General features: G+C 41.9%; 2 protein-coding genes across 2 annotated transcripts; one reads left to right on the top strand and one right to left on the bottom strand.

Annotated features, from left to right (window-relative positions):
• Positions 1-3,546: 3,546 nt before the first annotated feature.
• Positions 3,547-8,225, bottom strand: sowahca (sosondowah ankyrin repeat domain family Ca). The gene is made up of 4 exons (XM_061088307.1): positions 7,868-8,225; positions 6,638-7,026; positions 5,279-5,668; positions 3,547-4,008 (listed from the first exon to the last, which is right to left on the bottom strand). Exons 1-4 carry the CDS (start codon positions 8,223-8,225, stop codon positions 3,547-3,549), a joined length of 1,599 nt encoding a protein of 532 aa, XP_060944290.1.
• A 1,558-nt stretch (positions 8,226-9,783) lies between these two features.
• On the top strand, positions 9,784-18,577 carry septin10 (septin 10). Its single transcript, XM_061088308.1, has 10 exons — positions 9,784-9,928; positions 10,862-10,976; positions 11,217-11,412; positions 11,544-11,730; positions 14,208-14,369; positions 14,681-14,777; positions 14,901-15,069; positions 15,187-15,319; positions 15,530-15,708; positions 16,020-18,577. Exons 1-10 carry the CDS (start codon positions 9,899-9,901, stop codon positions 16,033-16,035), a joined length of 1,284 nt encoding a protein of 427 aa, XP_060944291.1. The 5' UTR covers positions 9,784-9,898; the 3' UTR covers positions 16,036-18,577.

Raw genomic sequence — 18,577 nt, 5'->3', positions numbered from 1 at the left:
ATTGGGCAAATAAGTTGGCACAGTTTCCCTGAATAGATGGCACAGGAATTTACATAACAGTCGTCACTCCCCTCCCTATGTATGTAGGTCAGTAGCTGCCTTCTCTGTAGTGACTGACCGAGTGCAGTAGATCAGTACTTGCAGTACTCCGGTGTAGCTGCCTGCCTCTGTGAAGCACTTTGAATTCCCTTGTGCCTCTTCAGTCGGTGCTGATCAGTAGTCATCTGACAGAAAAGGTTCTCTATCCTGCAACGCTACACATGCAGAGGGTAAAATCATCCGTTCAGTGACCTCGACAAATCTTTTTTTCTCACCTTAAAGTATAAAATATCCATCAAAGGAACATATTCTACCCGATTTACATTGACACAGGCAACATTTGTGATAAAGACCATGTGTATGTATTCCTACTTTTATATGGGTGATTTAAAGTAGAGTCTAGTCCCAGATATGGGAGACCATGAGTGTCACAGAAGGATTGTCAGAGCTGTAGTTATCCAATCACAAGTGGTACTGAGTATAGGGACTGGAAATATTCCATATCCCCCCTTACACATACGTACTATACTTTTTTGCCTTTTCTGTTAAATTTTATGGATGGGTGGGGCATGACTCAACAAAGAACCCACTAAATTTTGGTAAGGAATCCGAATCACTTTCTTTAACATTGCGAGATCGGGCCTTTTTCGACATTTCCCTTGATTTCTCAGACAAAAAAACAGACATGTTTATGGGTCTGATATTTATGACTGTGTGCAATTTGGTGCAGATCCAAACAACAATCTGGCTCTGGTGAATTTAAATGTGGTTAATTAGGGAACTGTTGGGCCTTGGTGGGGGGGGTTGCGCTCTAATGAGTGTCATTCTAATTTTCAAGATAACAGGCTCAGCTACATGGCTAGTAGGAATGTCACTTCTTCTTGTGCTCAATATGCAGATTAATTATGGAAAAACTGATAACTGCACTTTAAAATCTGAATTTGAACTAAATGTCACGTTTTACATTTGAACCCATTTTGACCCAAACGACTGTCGATATAAAGGTCAGCTCTCACAATGTTGAGTCCCTGGAACAGTAGAAGTGTAAACACACACACACACACACAAGACAGGTGCATGAATGGGGACTGGCTGTGAACACATTGCACCCAGCGTCTCATGGGAAGCCTGTGGACAGGAAGCAGAGGATATGCTGTAAAAGCTGGACTAAAGCTGGCACAGCGGGTCACCACATCATCAATTATTCAGCATCACCAGACAAGGACAATCCCTGTGGTGTCAGCAGGGACGGACAGATGAAGTAGCACCCAGGGCTTTACGGCTTTTTGGTTGGATGACACTCGAGCATTCATGATTGTTGTGACACTGAAACGATCAATGATCAATATCTGCCCACAACATGTCTTCTAACTGAGTGTTTTAACTGAGGAGAGCAGCGAGTGTGGTTTAGAGCAAATTATTATTGCTTTGTCATATTTAAGAATGAGACACGAAGAAAAAAAAGGACATAACAACTTCACAGTATTCCACTTTGATGACACAATGAATTAGAGACAGACATAACCAATGCACAGAATTTACAATTCCCATATTCATGCACCTGAAAATCTGTGTAATACATTTTTCAACATCAAAAGAGTCAGACATAAAATTTACTTTGATCCGAGTACAAAGCTACAAAATCTGCTACAAAGGGAACAGACGTGAAGACTAGGATGTTTCACTGAGAAAGAAAAAGTTCACATATTCAGGGAAAAACTGTTAAAAAAGTCAATGTGCTCCTCGGTTAAACACATGTAGCAAATTCAAGTCTAGACTCCTAAATATTCACAGAGGACACAGACGTGGTTAATGAGGAAATGCAATGTCAGACTAACACACATAGGGACAATAGAGACTTAATATTCAATATCATACAATGCAGGTTGTGTGTTTGCATATTTAGTGTTAGACTGATCAGTGCTACGCTGGGTGTTTAAGTCGGTGGTCGTCTAGACCTTTAACCTGAACTGATTATCATTTATATTATGTGTCTATATCCTGGGGATTGGTCAAGTAAAAATTCTGCATAAAATAGTGAAACTGGGCCATTATTATGTTTTTATGAGCATGTGTTTATTTGTTTGTGACCAGGATTACGGAAAAGTCCTCAACCGATTTCCATGAACTTTTGTTGAGGGTGGGTCATGGTCCAATTAATATACCAATCAATTTTTGTGTGGATCAGCATCAGGAGATGGATACAGGATTTATTTCATATTTAACATTGTAAGATATTTTCAAATTATTATTTTTCAAGGGGACTGTTGGGCCCTGGTAGACGTCAGTACTCTTCATTATGCCCTTGTAGTTGTGAATATGTTTAGACCAAAAAATAGTCAAATACGCAGAATAAATGTCTGAAAACTCTGTAAAATACTGCAAATGACCACCAGGGACCCATAACACTTTAACCCAGCCCCCTAAAAAAGTCACATAACAATAAGTTTAAACCCGACTCTGAGTAATTGAGGTACATCATGGTCAGTAGAAAAAGGTATAGAAACATTGTTAGCATCCCCTGTGCTTCCACCTTTTGAATAAACTGTACTGTGTAACTGATCAGCGCCTTTATACAAATAACTGGATCCAACTGAAGCCATGAAAGCCTGGAAATAGTCCCCAAGTATCGATTAACAGAAGTTAAACGTAAAGAAATATTTCAGTCTCATGGGTACTTATAGATACAGCAGATTACAGCAGAATGTGATCACCCAATTCTATTGTGTATATCGGATATCAGCTATAACTGTAAATATGAAGTAAGATCAAAAAACAGTTGAAGGGATTTTGGCTAGTTATTTGCTGCTTTCTTCAAAGTGACAAGTGCAAACATGATGACTGGACACACAATAGTTCTGTTGTTACAACTGTTTGAATATTAAAATCTGCTACTTTGAATAAAAGAAAAAACATTCACATTACAGGAATATACTTTAAAAAAAATCCAGCACCATCCAATCAGAGGAGGTTGAAATATAGAAAATGAGCTCTAGAAATATATTACTTTACTCTGCAAAGAAAAAACAGGATTGTGTATAAAACCGTGTGGAATCAAACTGAGTGCTATTCTCAAATCCCTCACCACTGCGCGTCAAATCATAAATAAAAACGCAGTACAAATCCTGCCCGGGGAATGTGCGTGAACATTGTTGCAGTGAAAGGTATTAGACAAAAAAAAGAAAAAAAAGTCTAAATAAGAGCCTCAAAACTATAGAAAACACCACTAATGCAAAAATCAATGTTTCACAGAGCTTTAACTTAGTTTGTGTCATGATGATAAAAAAAGTTTTTAGTGGTCAACATAAATCTAACAACTGCAATTAGGAACAAAAATAAGTTATATATATTTCTTTGAAAAAATATTAGATTATTCTTTTAAAAACGTATAATAAGGAGACTTTAAAAAGAGCTTAAATTTTGGTGACATCAGGTCTTACCTACCAGATTGTAAACTTTATCCTGTGAATCAAAATGTGTCAAACTGGTTTAAAAATTGGGGCAGATTCATCCAAACAGGTTGGACAGCGGTCGGGTGCGGACGGGAGTCCTGGGCAGCTCCTCCCCTCGCCCCACCTCCCCCGCGTCCCTGAAGGAGGCGCTGTGGATGATCTGAGCCTTGTGGCGCCCTCGGTGCAGCCGGGCGTTCAGCCGGCTCAGAGACGACTTCCTCTGTATTCCCCCTTTAGTCTTCCCGGCCTCCTCCTCCGCCTCGGCTGGGGGGTTCAGCAGCCGCAGCGGGTTCAGGTTGCCCTGGAGGGCTCTGACAAACCTCCAGCCACGCCCCCTTCCGCTGCTACTGCCGCCATTCGTGTTTTCGCTGTCTGACTCCGCCCCCGGTGAGGTGACCAGTCCCTCCTCGTGCAGGTTGGCGGCCAGCGGTGGGGAGAGGTACTGGATGGCTCGCCTCCCACTGTAGTCCCGAGCTTCCGGGTCGGCCTCCCAGTCTGACAGCAACACGCGAACCACCTGTCCACGGAAATTCAGACACTGGAGTCATGTTACCTGACATTTAAGCACCTTTTGGCTGAGCTTTGTGTTATAGCAGCTGAAATATACATGAAAACACTCTTAATCAAGCATGTTACATAAGGAACATGCCCGATTGTCCTCTCTCTCAAAGGCTGTTTTCAGGCTGAGTTCCGGACATTTTCCGGAGTTTGCTTTTCACATATGAAGATCGAGCTGGCAATTTTCTGAGTCAGACCGAGTGTTGTAGTGCATGCATAAGGCAGGACATGACGTTTAAATTCTGCTGCAGAAATCAGGTCTTTTTGTTAACTGCACGTTGACACAGATGTGTTATCAACAATTCAATCTAATTTTCCTGCTGGATTCTGACATGGGCTCACTCAGACATTATCCAATGTCCGCAGCATCCCGTTTTCTGTGGGGCTGCTCACAGTGAGCACACCTCCACCAAGGTTATGCCCTTTCTTACCATGTTTAAGAAAGTGTCAAGAATCCTGGTCTTGCAGATCTATCTGAATTTGAATGTTTTTAAGGCCCGGTCACTCATACGAGAATGCATCAGCGCCGACCCTTCACCTTCCGTTTACTTCCAAACCGTGAGAGTGAGGAGGTGAAACATTTGCTTCCTGTGGCGAGGGAAACTGCGCTGTGGCTTCACATGGAGAGCCACTTAAATGAAATTTGACCCACGATATTCCCTTCACATTCGTGTATGTCTGATGGTTCTTCCTTATGTCATGTACCAACCCTCCACAGAGTTCTGAGGAAATCACCTCAGCAGTTTTTGTATGAGACAGACTAACAAACAAACAATAATTTACAACACACCCACCTCTCAGGAGGTAGTAAGTGAATAGAATATGTCACAACATATTGGGTTCAGCTTCTAGATCAAGTTTTCACTCTTGTCCGTTGTTTGTTTGTTGGTTTGTAAGCAAGATAACACAAAAACAGCTGAATGGATTTTCACGAAACTTGGAGCAGAGTTTTTTTAACTTTTCTCAGCTTAATCAAGAAATAATTCATGGATCTTGGAAAACAAAAACCGGCACATTAAGGGAGCTGATATCCATGAGTATATGAAATTTGGTGCAGCTTGATTGAATTCAAGGGACTGTTGGGTATTGGCGGAGGTGTTTTGTTGTGTTTTGAAGATGACCTCTCTCGATCTCAGCTCAAGCAGACAGGGTGTAACTGCTCATCCGCTGCTTCACCGAGCAGACCTAACACATGACACCCCACTAAATCCACAGCCGCAGCCACCTACCTGTGTGTGTCCGTGCATGGCCGCCAGGTGCAGCGGCGTGTATCCAGCACTCGACCTCACGTTTACATTCACAGGTGTAGCATTCTCCTTGGCAAAGGCCAGCAGCTGGGAGATCAGCTCGGCTTTGCCCTGCTTGGCCGCCCAGTGGAGGCAGGTGAAGCCCGTCACAAAGTCCCTCTTGGCCACGAGGCTGGGTTCCACAGCGAGCAGGGGCTGCAGGCTTTCCCACAGGCCGTCCGAGGCGCACAGCATCCACTCGTGCTCCAGTGGGTCGAGGGTCACCGAGGCACAGTCTTCATCATTGCCTGAGGAGAGGATTGATATTGTATCTCCCTCACTTCTTATCGAGTCCCGGATGCGAGAGCCGCGGTTGATCAGGGACCTCCGGACCTGCAAAGGGAAGAACGTGGGAGATTAAAGTGAAGCAGGGTTTACATTCATTGTTTTGTGGCACAACAGATAATACAATCATGTTAATACCTTGCTAAAATGGCTCTGCAGTAGAACCATAAACAAAAGTTTCAAGATGCTTAAAATTTCCCAGATTCAAGGAAACCAAACACTTTCAAGCACATTGTTTACTAAACATTTGAACTCTTAACAAAATTTTATAGTTATTGTTAGGAAGTGACCTGTTTATTATATCTATACAAAACTACTGACAGGATAGAGGCACTTTAGGGGCATCAGATTTCATTTGAAGTTAGTGCCCTCCTGGCCCCGCCCTCAGATCCGCCCATGGTTACACAGAGCTAGATTGCGACAAATCTCTTGGTTACAGAAATATTCATTACGTGTCATTCATATCCCTTTTATGATCACACCCCAGATGGTGTTTTCCATGAGCTGGTGAGAGGCTGCGCTCGTTACCATGCTGCTACTCACACAGAAATCCTGAAAGTCCTTTTCAGAGAACAACCCTGCTTGGGTCACATTGTCTCATCTACATTAGCAACTCTCATAATTTAGATAGTATTTCCTCTTCATGTGTCATTAAGGTTTTGGAGCACACCCAAAAGGTGAAGCACTCACCATGACATCACTGCTTTAGGTGTGGCCCAAAGTATGAACATGGTTTAAAGTTAGGCACGACCAAAGCAGAGCAGCAGTTATTTGAGGAGATGGAAGTCTGTAGATTTATATAAAAATACTTGCTCCCAAGCTTAAGTTGTTAATCATGTTAACTGCACCGGATCTGCACCAACATTTAATGGAATCTTCTCTGATCATCAATACATCCTTCAACCTAGTCTGGTGGTAATCCCTCAAGTAGTTTTTGTGTAAAATTTCTTCCAAACAAACATACAAACCAACCAACAATCTACTTGGGAGTTGTATTCATGCCAGATTAGCACCTACCTGTGGAGAGCAACTCATCATCAGCTCTATGAAGTTCCTGCGACTTCCCTTGGGCGTGTTGATATCTCCGATGGGGTCCAGCCCCTCCAAGGTGCTGTCCTCTGACAGGCAGCTGGTCAGCATGGCCCTCTGGGAGCCTTTGGACACCCTCCGTGACCCTCTCACCTGCTGACTGAGGGACCACCCGGGATGAGCCGGGTCCAGCTCTGGCATCCCGATGACCGGGGCCGACTCCCGCCTCCTCCTGTCCCTCAGCTTCACCTCCACTCTGCCAGCAGACGTCGGGGTGCCTGTGTTGACCTTCATCTGGGAGGAGGCTGCAGGTTGCTGGTTTCCATTGGACTGTCTGTCATTGTCCAGCTCTGCACCAGGTGGACTGGTTGGTGGACCTGTGGACGCATGGGACATGTCTCACTGTCAATCAGCTCAGATGATTGATTGAATATTTATTTGAGCCTCGGAAAACACATTGAGGAATAAGACCCTCATTAACAATGGTGCCGAGGGTACAATAATAAAGAGTTGATACATTGAAGAGTTAATACATTGAATAAATAAGAATGAAATAAATATGCATATATATATATATACAGTAATACAAGGTATAACAAAATTCTTCAGTATAACATACTATGGCCAAGATGGGGTACATGTACATTGAGGCACAGGCATGCATGAGTTTAGTCATGCTATTTGTTTTATTATAGGGACGGGCAACAAAATACCCCAAATAAGAAATGTATGAATAGGTAAATGATACATTTTAACTTAATATCTGTCTCCTAAAATCTATTAACTGTATGAATCTGGTATGTCCGTCACTCTTACATCATTTGACTTTTATCTTGACAACATTTTGTCCATTTAGCCCAGTCCTATAGTATTATTATCCTGAATTGTTGTAGCTTTTAATGTTTGACATTGAAGAGGTCACAATTCAATTAAATCAAATTAAATGAATGTCAGATTTGCTGCAATTTGGGCCAAAACCAATTCAGACCCAAGGCCAAACCCTGGTATCCAACTTGATAGTGTCAATGAATTTGCTACATAGTACATTACATCAACAAAGGTAAACAAATACTAAACACATTCATGTGAATATATGGTTAATCCTATTGAGGACCTGCAGCAGCTGATGTAGTGATGTCCAGTAAGAGCATGAGGAGTAAATACAAACAGGAGGAGGTGGAACAACACAAAGGCAGCCTCTCCTCTCCTCTCCCTCACCTGTTTGGTGCTTGTTGTCAGGGCTGCGGTTCCCACGGTGCTCCTCGCTCTGCGGGATGTTCCCGTTGCACTCCCCCCGCTCGGCTCCGTCCTCACGCATCGCCCCCCCCTCGCTGCCCTGCGCCTGCAAACACACGAACCTCACCCCGTCCTCCACCTGCACGAAGCCCACGCTGTCCACGACGCGTCTCAGCCCCTCGCGGTCCACCCCTCCCCCCCCCGGCTGGGCATCTTCCCCCACCGCCGCCGCCGCCACGGACCGTGAGAGGAAATGATCGATCAGCTCCATCTGCGGGACCCGTCCTCCTCTCTGCCTCAGGAACTCCTGCACGGCTCGCTCCGTGCACCGCGCCGCCATCTGAGCTGATGGAGGTTTGGGGAAAGCTGTTTTTTAAAATGACTCCATGTTCATTCTGCTGTCATTTCACTGAGGTCAGTGACGACAGCATCCTCCTCTCTCCGGCCTCCTCCTCTCCTCCATGCGGGAGCACCAGTGTCAGGCTCCGGCCGATAGGGGGCGCCACTTAGCCGAAGCTCACACCCACCAAAGGGAGAAACTGTGCTGCGTCCAAGTGCTCCTCGTAAACTCCGATTTCTGACCATTTACACAATATTTTGAATTATTTAGTTATTTTGTTTTAAAAAAAAAAGAGTTTCTTTAGGGACTTGCTCCTAACTTATTTGTGAGTGTTTGCTTTCTCATATTGTCTTAATATCCCCCTTTCATATGTTTGACAACAATAATATTGTCTTTGTCTATACACATCAGAATCAGAATCAGAATTCAGAATCAGAATCAGAATTCTTTTTAATTGCCAAGTATATTTGCACATACAGGAAATTGCCTTGGTGTGGTTGGTGCACCTAAATAACAATCATACGTTAAACAACAATGTTTTATATATATATATAAAAAACAATATAAAACGAAACAATATATACAGTGAGAGAGTTATGGGCACGTACAGTGCTATGGTGCAGAGATTTTCTGGAATAGGCGTGACCGCTAGTATTCATTAACAAGGAAAACAGCTGTGTGTGTGTGTGTGTGTTGCTGTGTGTAAAAGTAACTCTGCCTGTGTTTTGTATGAATTTTGTGTATGTTTTAATAAAAAAGAGCATTATACCTTTAAACTGTGGCAAGATTTGTCCATTTATCTTTGATAAAGTTTTTCTAACTTTGCACTTCGACTGGGAAATATATTTTTTTCATATTAAGTTATTTTTATGATTAAGTTGAATTCTTACTGTTGCACATACTGTGTAATAAACCAGAGTGAGCGTTTGATTAATGTCTTTCAAACCTAAGTAGTCAGGGAGAAATTTGGAATTTCAACATTTTTTTAAATATTTAGGGCCCAGGCACTGACATACGGTGAGGCCCTATTTAAATTGTAAGGATTATTATTATTATTATTATTCAGGCAAATGAATTGGCTTTTTGAGGGATTTAACATGTGTGCAAAGAGAACAAATAAAAATTTTTAATTTAATAAAAAAATTTTTTTTTATTCAATGATTTTAGATTTAATTTTTTGTTTATATATATATATATATACTACAATTTGTTCTCTTTGCCCACAACAATATGTAATCATATGATATAACGATACATACATTTTTCCAGGAGTTCTCCACGTACGATGAAAGCAACTGGAAGAATCAAGTTGAGCCGTACCATTATACAGAGGAGGGCAGGGGGCAAGTTGAACTACCAGAATAAATCGATATTGCTTGAATTCAGTTTCTAATTATAATAGTTTAACCTTTATTACCCTTTAAAATAACAGATATTTGAACACGCTTGTCTGTTTTTTATCCAGTTTACAGAAGGGCCATTTTAAAGCGCATCTTAAAAAGTAAATATGTCCCCTCATTCCTGCATTGTTCTGGTTGGTGCGGTCTGTCCAGTTGTCGACTGTGGACGCTGCGCTGTGCCTCATCCTGATCCCACTCGAGAAGAACCAGACTTTGGTCTTTATTTAGATTTGTTTCCCCGACTCTCTCCCTGGACTCGTCCCGTATCGAACCATGGCTTCCTCGGATGTCGCCCGGCAGCCGGTGTGTATTCCTCCTCCTTGTGGTTCGAAAGACTCGGTCCTGTGACAGCTGCGCAGGGAGTGTCCGGTGCTAGCCTCAGTTAGCCTCAGTTAGCCTCAGTTAGCTTAGTTAGCCCGGTGGAGAGCTTCTGTCTGGGAAGTTGTTTTCAAGTTAAAACCCTGGCGGTGTTTCTAATGATACATCACTGTGTAACACACTCGTCCTCCACGTTGACGGATACTCCAGAGTAACATGCGGGGTTCTTTCAACTGTATTGTTTTTACAGAGGGATTCTGCTTAACACCTTCCACCAAAATACACTCGTATGCTGCTGAACTAATTAGCACTAGCTAGCTAACTCAACAGTAGCCACCCCAAACGTTTCAGTAAAACACCAGTTTAATGATATGCTACTGTTACCGACACCGAACCACCCAGGAGAGATTACTACTCCATGTTGTTTCTAATGAGTGAAGCAAATCACCGTAGCTCCACAAACGTCACTTAAATCCGCACTATTATGAATGGAGTTTGGTGCTAACACATCCCAACCAGGGAATCTGAGCAGGGGATGAACACGAAGTAGAAACAGGGAACTTACCCAGAACATGTTCTGATCTTTAGTTCTAGTTCTCAAGAGCTACTTGTAAATGTGCTACCTGACAATCACAATAATATAGGGAAGTGATTGTAATTACTCACAATAAGAAATGTATGAATAGGTCACTATTAAGGCTTCTTCCTATGACTCTAGTGTGTCAGTCACTCCTACAGTTAGCTTGTGTAACAATACTCACATGAGGCAAGGGAACAAATACGAGTTCACATTTTATTATCGTTTGCTGAAATAATCCCACGTCCTTGGGTTTATCCTTTTTCCTATTTTGTGAAAAAGTTTCCAAAAGCTGCAGCTTCTTGAAAGTGATCTAATTGTTTGTGTGATATGTTCCTCAGGAGAAAGCACTCCGACCCCTGTCCCTGGATGGCCATGTGGGTTTTGACAGCCTTCCAGATCAGCTTGTCAACAAGTCCATCTGCCAGGGCTTCTGCTTCAATATCCTCTGCATCGGTACATATAATTTATACACACTGTAACACACACAAACTACAACAGTGTAAAGATGCAACAACTAAAATAAACTCTGTGTTCTCTTTGCACTACATGTACACGCTATCGTGAAGGACATTTAATTTCGCACCTTAGTTGGAATACACTCTGACCACAAGGGCAATGGTTGATAGGCTTGTATCAGTCTGGTCAATTTGTCTTTTGCCTCGGCAGTAATCACTTTTTCTTCGGTCTCTATAGGTGAGACCGGTATTGGAAAGTCCACTCTAATGGACACTCTATTCAATACCAACTTTGAGAACTTTGAGTCGTCCCACTTTGAGCCTCAGGTGAAGCTGAGGGCTCAGACCTACGACCTGCAGGAGAGTAATGTCAGACTGCGCCTCACTGTGGTCAACAGCGTGGGCTTCGGAGACCAGATGAACAAGCAAGAGAGGTAAGAGTGTGTAGCAGTAAGGACGTTTGTTCATGTGAGTTTGTGTGATGATGAATGGGATTTGAGAATCATTACTCTGACAGACATCCTGTGTTCACGTCACTGATCAGCTGTATGTGTCTCTCCTGAAGCTATCAGCCGGTGGTGGACTACATCGACAAACAGTTTGAGAGCTATCTGCAGGAGGAGCTAAAGATCAAGCGCTCTCTGCACAACTACCATGACTCGCGAGTCCATGCCTGCCTTTACTTCATCTCCCCCTCAGGTCATTCCCTCAAATCCCTGGACCTGGTCACAATGAAGAAATTAGACAGCAAGGTAGGAGTAGAATCAATGCTTGTGTGAGCTTATTTAATGTTTATTACATTAGATGGACTTCTATTTATTTTGTTGGATGTCTAAAGCAGGCTTTAAGAATGTGCTGTGTGTCCCAGATGAGGAGGGACAGGACATTTTTGGAATTCTCTGAGAAATGTCAAGCAGATTGGCAAATGACTAACTTTACTGGAGCACCCAGGAAAACTGCACAAGTTCTGCATATTAATCCTGTTAGGTGACACTATTTTTCATTGGCCGGCTCAAAAGTGTGATCACACATAGTTTGTAATTAAAAAAATTCTTTATTTGCAGGTTTTTCTGTGAGCAGGTCAGCTGTGCAAATCTGTGACTAGTCTTAAATGTGTGAATGCATGATGTGAAGCGTGAAGTCAGTTGGCAGTGACTCGATCTAGCAGCTCTGATTCATAGATTCCTGAGCCCAGACTACCCAGGTGTGCTGCATAGCTGCGAAGGTCTCAGCTCCACCCTCTGACTTCCAAAAAAACAAAAGGGAGAAGCTCAGCCAACTACAGAAGACAACAAAGACAGAGCCAACTCCCTGGGCCCTAACACTCCTTATAGATTAATACCGAGATACAATCATTTAAATCAGGTTAATCATATTCTCAGTAGGCATGGGGAGCATAAAAGCAGCAGAGTAATAAAAACTCAGATCAGACAAATCGACCATGTACTTAAAGGACTTGTACGTGTTGACTTAAAAGAATAATGGAATCAAAAGTCTTTAATGTCATTGTACAAAAGAAAGCTGTACAAACAAATTAGGTGCTACTTTTTAAAACAGTGGATATTTATAAAAGCAAGTTTCAAATCCAACAAATGACATAACCAATAAATAAAACCAATAAATACTTTATTTTGAAGGGTGGTGAGGAATTTATTATTGCACAGAACGGATTTGCACTTATATATCAATATGTCATATTTCTGAATTAGTGGAGCTTATAGTGCTGATGGCCCAGGGAAAGAAACTGTTCTTGAGTCCATTTGTTCATTTTGAGGGTCCTGCACCACCTACCAGAGACATGCTATGTGCTATGTGCACAACGTTTCATTGTGGGATCACTTCAGTTTTGAATTATGAGAATAAACTTGAATAACTATCATACACTGATGTATGTGACAGACAGCTCAGGGAATGGATGTACTTTATTGATCACAAACTTGGAAATTATTGAAGTTGATAATTGCGATAGAGTCTGCGTGTCATTGTGTAAGACACTGAACCTCAAATAACCCGACTGTGTGAATGACGTGTGATAGAAAGAATAAATAGAAGTGCTGCATGAATGTGTGGGTGAATGAGTTGAGTCATGAGGACGAGAGAAGTGCTTTATAAAGGCAGTCCATTTACCAATTGTGTGTAAAGGGCTGTGCTCAACTCTTTTGGTCGTTGTTTTTTGTCTCCCTTCGAAGTGGCTCACTATCCAACTGCCTGAACCCCTCCCGTCTATCTCTCCTAAAGTGGTCAGAAACTTTCCCATGCTCCCAGTGTGCTGTGACTTTGTGTGTCTTTGTGCGTTTGTGTGATTTCACTGCTCCAGAGTGTCAGTAGCCCCGGATTTGCGTGTGAATGGAGCAGAAAAAGCAGCGGAATGCTGTAATCACAGTTGCTCACACACACTCGAGTTGTCCCTTTGTGTCACTGTACGGATCGAACATAGTAAGAGCCGTGTGCTGAATGTGCAGCGCTGACAGAGGGAGAGAGACGTGCTGCTTCTCAGACAGCTGCTGGAATAGATCTCCTGGTATTGTTTTGTTTTCTCTGCTGGGATCAGCAGTGTGTTGTGTTTGTGTGTACTGGTGTGTGTGGTCTGGCCCAGGAACTTGTCTAGTGACAGTAGCTCATTCCAGGCCTCTCGCTCTGGTACGACCAGATGACGGACAGGCAGGAATGTGGGATGACTTGGACAGAACAGTGGGCTGCTGGGCCGGAAATAGCATCAGTGAACTTGGTTTATATAAGACTTATCTAAAAACAGATTAAAATGAGGAATTTGACATGTTGAAATAGTTGTATTTTGCAAGTCCTTTTAATTTTTTACTTTGTCTGCATACGTTTTCATGGTACTGTGGTCAGTGAGATTTAGTTGAAACTGCTAATGTCGAAATGGATAAGGTTATAACTTAGTAACTGGGTTAAATCATACAAAACTACATCCAAATAACAGTGAGAATAACTCCATTGTATTTATAAGAACCAAGTTGTTAAAAAGTGAAAGTTGTTTGTTTGTCTAACCCTTTGCTGCTATTAAACTATTTATAGCTGTGACTCATTTAAACCTCCCCACCTGTAGAAGAGTGCAAAAAGAGTAAATTATCCTAACTTGTATTCAATGTTTTCTTTTTACATTGATAGTCCCGCATTTTTTTTCTGAAGCCAGTTTATTTGTAATAAATATTAGTACTCGAGGAAGGAAAATGTGTTTATGAACCTGTGTCCCTTCCTGCTGTAGGTGAACATCATCCCTGTCATCGCCAAAGCCGACACCATCAGCAAGAGCGAGCTGCACAAGTTCAAGATTAAAATCATGAGTGAGCTGGTGAGCAACGGCGTCCAGATCTACCAGTTCCCTCTGGATGATGAGACCGTGGCCAAAGTCAACACTACGATGAATGTAAGAGGATGCACACACACACACACACAGGAAATAACTTAAATTCTATTATTTGGCCTCAATCACATCAAATACAGTTCAAGTCACAAACTTGTCTTTTAGAGAAGTGTTATTTTGGTGGTGTTGATTTTCTAGTGCACAGTCATCAGTCAAACATCCACACTGTGTTTGAGGCTGTTTGTGCTCTTGTGATACAGAACTGCTGAGCGAGTGGGCGTAAAGGACAATACATGTACATGTTGTACCTGAAACAATTAAACTTGTTAGTTTGTTTTTTTTTCATCCGGCTTTAATACCGTCTGTTGTTGTAGGGTCATTTGCCATTTGCTGTTGTCGGCAGCACAGAGGAAGTCAGCGTTGGCAATAAGATGGTGAAGGCTCGTCAGTATCCCTGGGGTGTCGTACAAGGTAAGAAGGATTTCTGTGTTGTGAGCCTAAGATCTTGCTGTTAATTGACACTATGAAACTTCTATTTAACTTTTTTACACTTTTTTTAAAAACTTGTCTCATGTCTGTTGATTTGTGTTTCAGTGGAAAACGAGAATCACTGCGACTTTGTGAAGCTGAGGGAGATGCTGATCTGTGTCAACATGGAGGACCTCAGAGAACAGACACACACTCGACACTACGAGCTCTACAGACGCTGCAAACTGGAGGAAATGGGCTTTAAAGACACAGACCCAGAGTGCAAACCTGTCAGGTGCGCTGTGAACTCACAAACTCCTGTTTCTACAGTACACAAAGCAAAATGTACTACTGACATGACTCACAATGTACCTGTGTGAAATATGTATAACACACATGTGTTTGCGTGTAGTTTGCAGCAGACCTACGAGGCCAAGCGACAGGAGTTCCTGGTGGAGCTGCAGAGGAGAGAGGATGAAATGAGGCAGATGTTTGTGCAGCGGGTGAAGGAGAAGGAGGGCGAGCTGAAGGAGGCGGAGAGAGATGTATGTACACACACACACACACCAAGTTTGATGTAGATTGAATGAGCTGTCAGACATTGCTCTTTTTTATTTAGACTGCACCTCTCAAATACAAGGTCATTCAAAGTACTTTACAGAGGGCGGCAACTTATGTTTGTGTTCTTTATTCCATCAAAACACAGGCATATCCTTAACATAACCTTGTTCCCTGTGGCTGTTTGTGTGTTTTAGCTTCAGAGCCGCTTTGAGCAGCTGAAGCGCCTCCACGCAGATGAGAAAGCCTCCCTGGAGGAGAAGAAGAGACACCTCGATGACGACCAGAGCTCCTTCAGTAAGAGACGAGCTGCCGCTCACCTCCTGCAGGCCCAGAGTCTCACTGTCAACGGCAAGAAGGACAAGGACCGCAAGAAGTAAGAGACTGATGCTCCTAATCATGGATTTATTAAAGATCCTTACTCCTACACATCTGTTGGTTTGATGATGAAGTGCACAGATGTGCGTGGACATTTGAGAATCAGGGTGTTTGATGCCTGTTGTGAGAAACTGCTCGCATTTGATTATTTAACTTTTTGGTTAGGTGTAAGACAGAAAATATATTTTATTGAAAAAGATCACTGTGGCTCTACATAGAAGAAATTCAATAATATATGAATTATGTTTATGTTATAATGGATCCTCAGCTTACTGATCTTTCTACATCTGCCCCTCTTCTCTCCTTTAGTTCCGGCTTCATGTGAAGACTCTCAAGTACACTCCACTACGACCAGTATAACCAGTGGCGTTCTTCCCACATCCTTTCCAGCCCTTTGAGGCCAGTCTCTAACACTAACCAGGGAAACCCCACACAAACCAGCAGTGTGTGAGTTTGATTTTGTGCCAAAGTATATTGACTGTAGCCAAGAATCCAATGTACACTTTACTCAACGGTATTTGTAATCCTCTTTGTGTGTGTTATTCCTCTTTTTGGAATATTTTATATTTATCCATTTTTATATAAACATTTATTTCCCATATACCTCCTTTTTTTTGCCCAGACTGAGTGACAGCTCAGTGGATTGATCCTCACGCAGCCTCCTCACTAGACGATGTACACAGTTCACAAGAGATTAATAGGTACAAATAATACAGTCTGAGGGACCTCATCACTTACAATTGATCTACGTGATCTAAAGACTTATTTTGTTTTGTTATGCACCAAACTAGTCTTGTGACTTTTCTAATACGAGCGTTTGTAACATGCGTATAATTTATTCAAGAGCCCTTTTCAGACATTCACCGCATCCGGTAAATTTAAGTTTTACATGTTAGTCTCAAAGTCTGAATACCTTAAGTTTCCTTTTTCAAAAAGTAAGTTGCAGTGGCAGTTTTTCTGTAACAAAACCAGTTGCAGGATTAATGTAAAAGCTAAAACAGGAGAGGATAAAAATCCTTTTGTTTATAATGCTCAGTGAAAATAAAATCTATCGGAATTTGCCAAATACTGTGAATGAGAGCTTACTGATGTCAATTCAGCAACTTTTCAGCCGGTAATGTAATGTATTGTTATTTATCTTCCTACGTATGTTATTCAGTCAGGACTATTTCTTTCATCATGACTACAACTAGCATTTCATGCTTTGGGAATTTTGACTGACTTGTTGCACACAAAAAAGAGAGCAGAGGAGAAATCTAAGTGCAGATGCTTAATATGTGCACAGGAGCAGCGTGAGCACGAGGAGAAAAGCTGAAGCTGAAACTGTCGACTGCCTTAGTCTTAGATGTGTCAATCAAAGTATATTGAGGATATATTTACCTCCATTCAGAACATTTGTTTCAATTCAGATTTCCACCTCCTCCTCTATCCACCATCAGGTGGCAATCTAAAGTTGTCTTAGTCAACCAGAAGGGAAAGATAAGATGGTAATTATTTAATAGCTTTAGTAAGACTCCAATCAATAGCATCCACCATCAACAATTACAATTACACGATTACCATTATCCACCATTTGAATGGTAATCAAGTGCATAATTGCAAATGTATTAAGCTACACTTTTTTTGACAAGTAAGCCAATCAGTGTAATTACAACATGTTTTGAGAATCACCATGAAACCAGAGGGTGATAATACATCAAAGCCTGATCACAAATGACAAGCATGGGTATATCAAAGTTATTACCTGCTATCCACTGTCCCTGTGACTGGAAAACGTACGGAAGAAAAAAGAATCAGGAAAACAACAATGTGTATGTTCACACTGTGAATATTATTCAACTGCAAAACTAGAAAAAGCTTCTTGTATTTCCATGTAATCCCAGTGCTGCTACTGCACTGGGATTGAATATACAATGAGCATCTGCAGGCAAATTGTAGATCTACTGTGCGATAAAACAGATTAGTAGCTGAATCCTGCAACGTTGCACGTTAATTGTCTGAAAAGGGCTGAAGTCGTATCCGTGACGATTACTGAAGCTTTATTTAGTGCATTCATTCCTGAACAGTTGTCATAAACATGGTCACAGGGCATTATAATTACCTTCCCTTCTTCTGTATATTGTTTTTACGCCTCGTTGATGCTCTGTAAGCTTTTTAATATGTGCACACCAGCATCACAGAAAGCTGCAGGAGTCACTGATTCTCCTGTGGCTGTTCCAAAGGGAAAGATTTACTTAGTGTTGAACTTCTCCCATCCAGTCACAGGTCTTTTAGGAGGTAGCACAAGTTACAACATATTTATATTTTTCTATACATATATCTCGTTTTACTTGCTCTCTTTACTGTTTCTGCTGACACAAACAGTTGGAAGTTTGCAAACCAGTCTGTCTAAAAAGAGCTGACTTGTGGGGAAAAAGAAGACATATCAAGCCAGTGTTTCCTGAGGGAGTTTAGGAAGAGCGGGAGGAAGCATTTGCGACTTTATTTTAAGCTTGTTTTTTTATATTCACGTGTCTGTGGAGTCACGATTAGACAGGGTTTCACACCTCGCAGCCTTTTTTACTGTACAGAGGGAGCCAGGACACCGGTGCTGGTTTCCAGTACGGATGTGATTTCTGAACACTTAACTCACAAACACTGCCACTTTATATTCACACTAGTGCTTGAGATGTGTTAGTGCCTTACCTGTGTGAAATGACTTAGAATTACACATATCCACTTCGACATCCAGGGGAACACACCGATTCCTGATGGAGTAAAGTTTGTTTCACAGATCTACTACACTTGTATTTAAGGAATAAACAGTGTTATTTGGGAGCTTTTTTTTTCCTTCTTGCTGAATAAATCTTTGTATTTTTGTCATGACA

Source organism: Limanda limanda, chromosome 16 (genome assembly GCF_963576545.1).
Source record: "Limanda limanda chromosome 16, fLimLim1.1, whole genome shotgun sequence".
Classification (NCBI taxonomy): Eukaryota; Metazoa; Chordata; class Actinopteri; order Pleuronectiformes; family Pleuronectidae; genus Limanda; species Limanda limanda.
The sequence above is the reverse complement of the archived record's forward strand: the minus strand, read 5'-3'. Positions and strand labels throughout refer to the sequence as shown.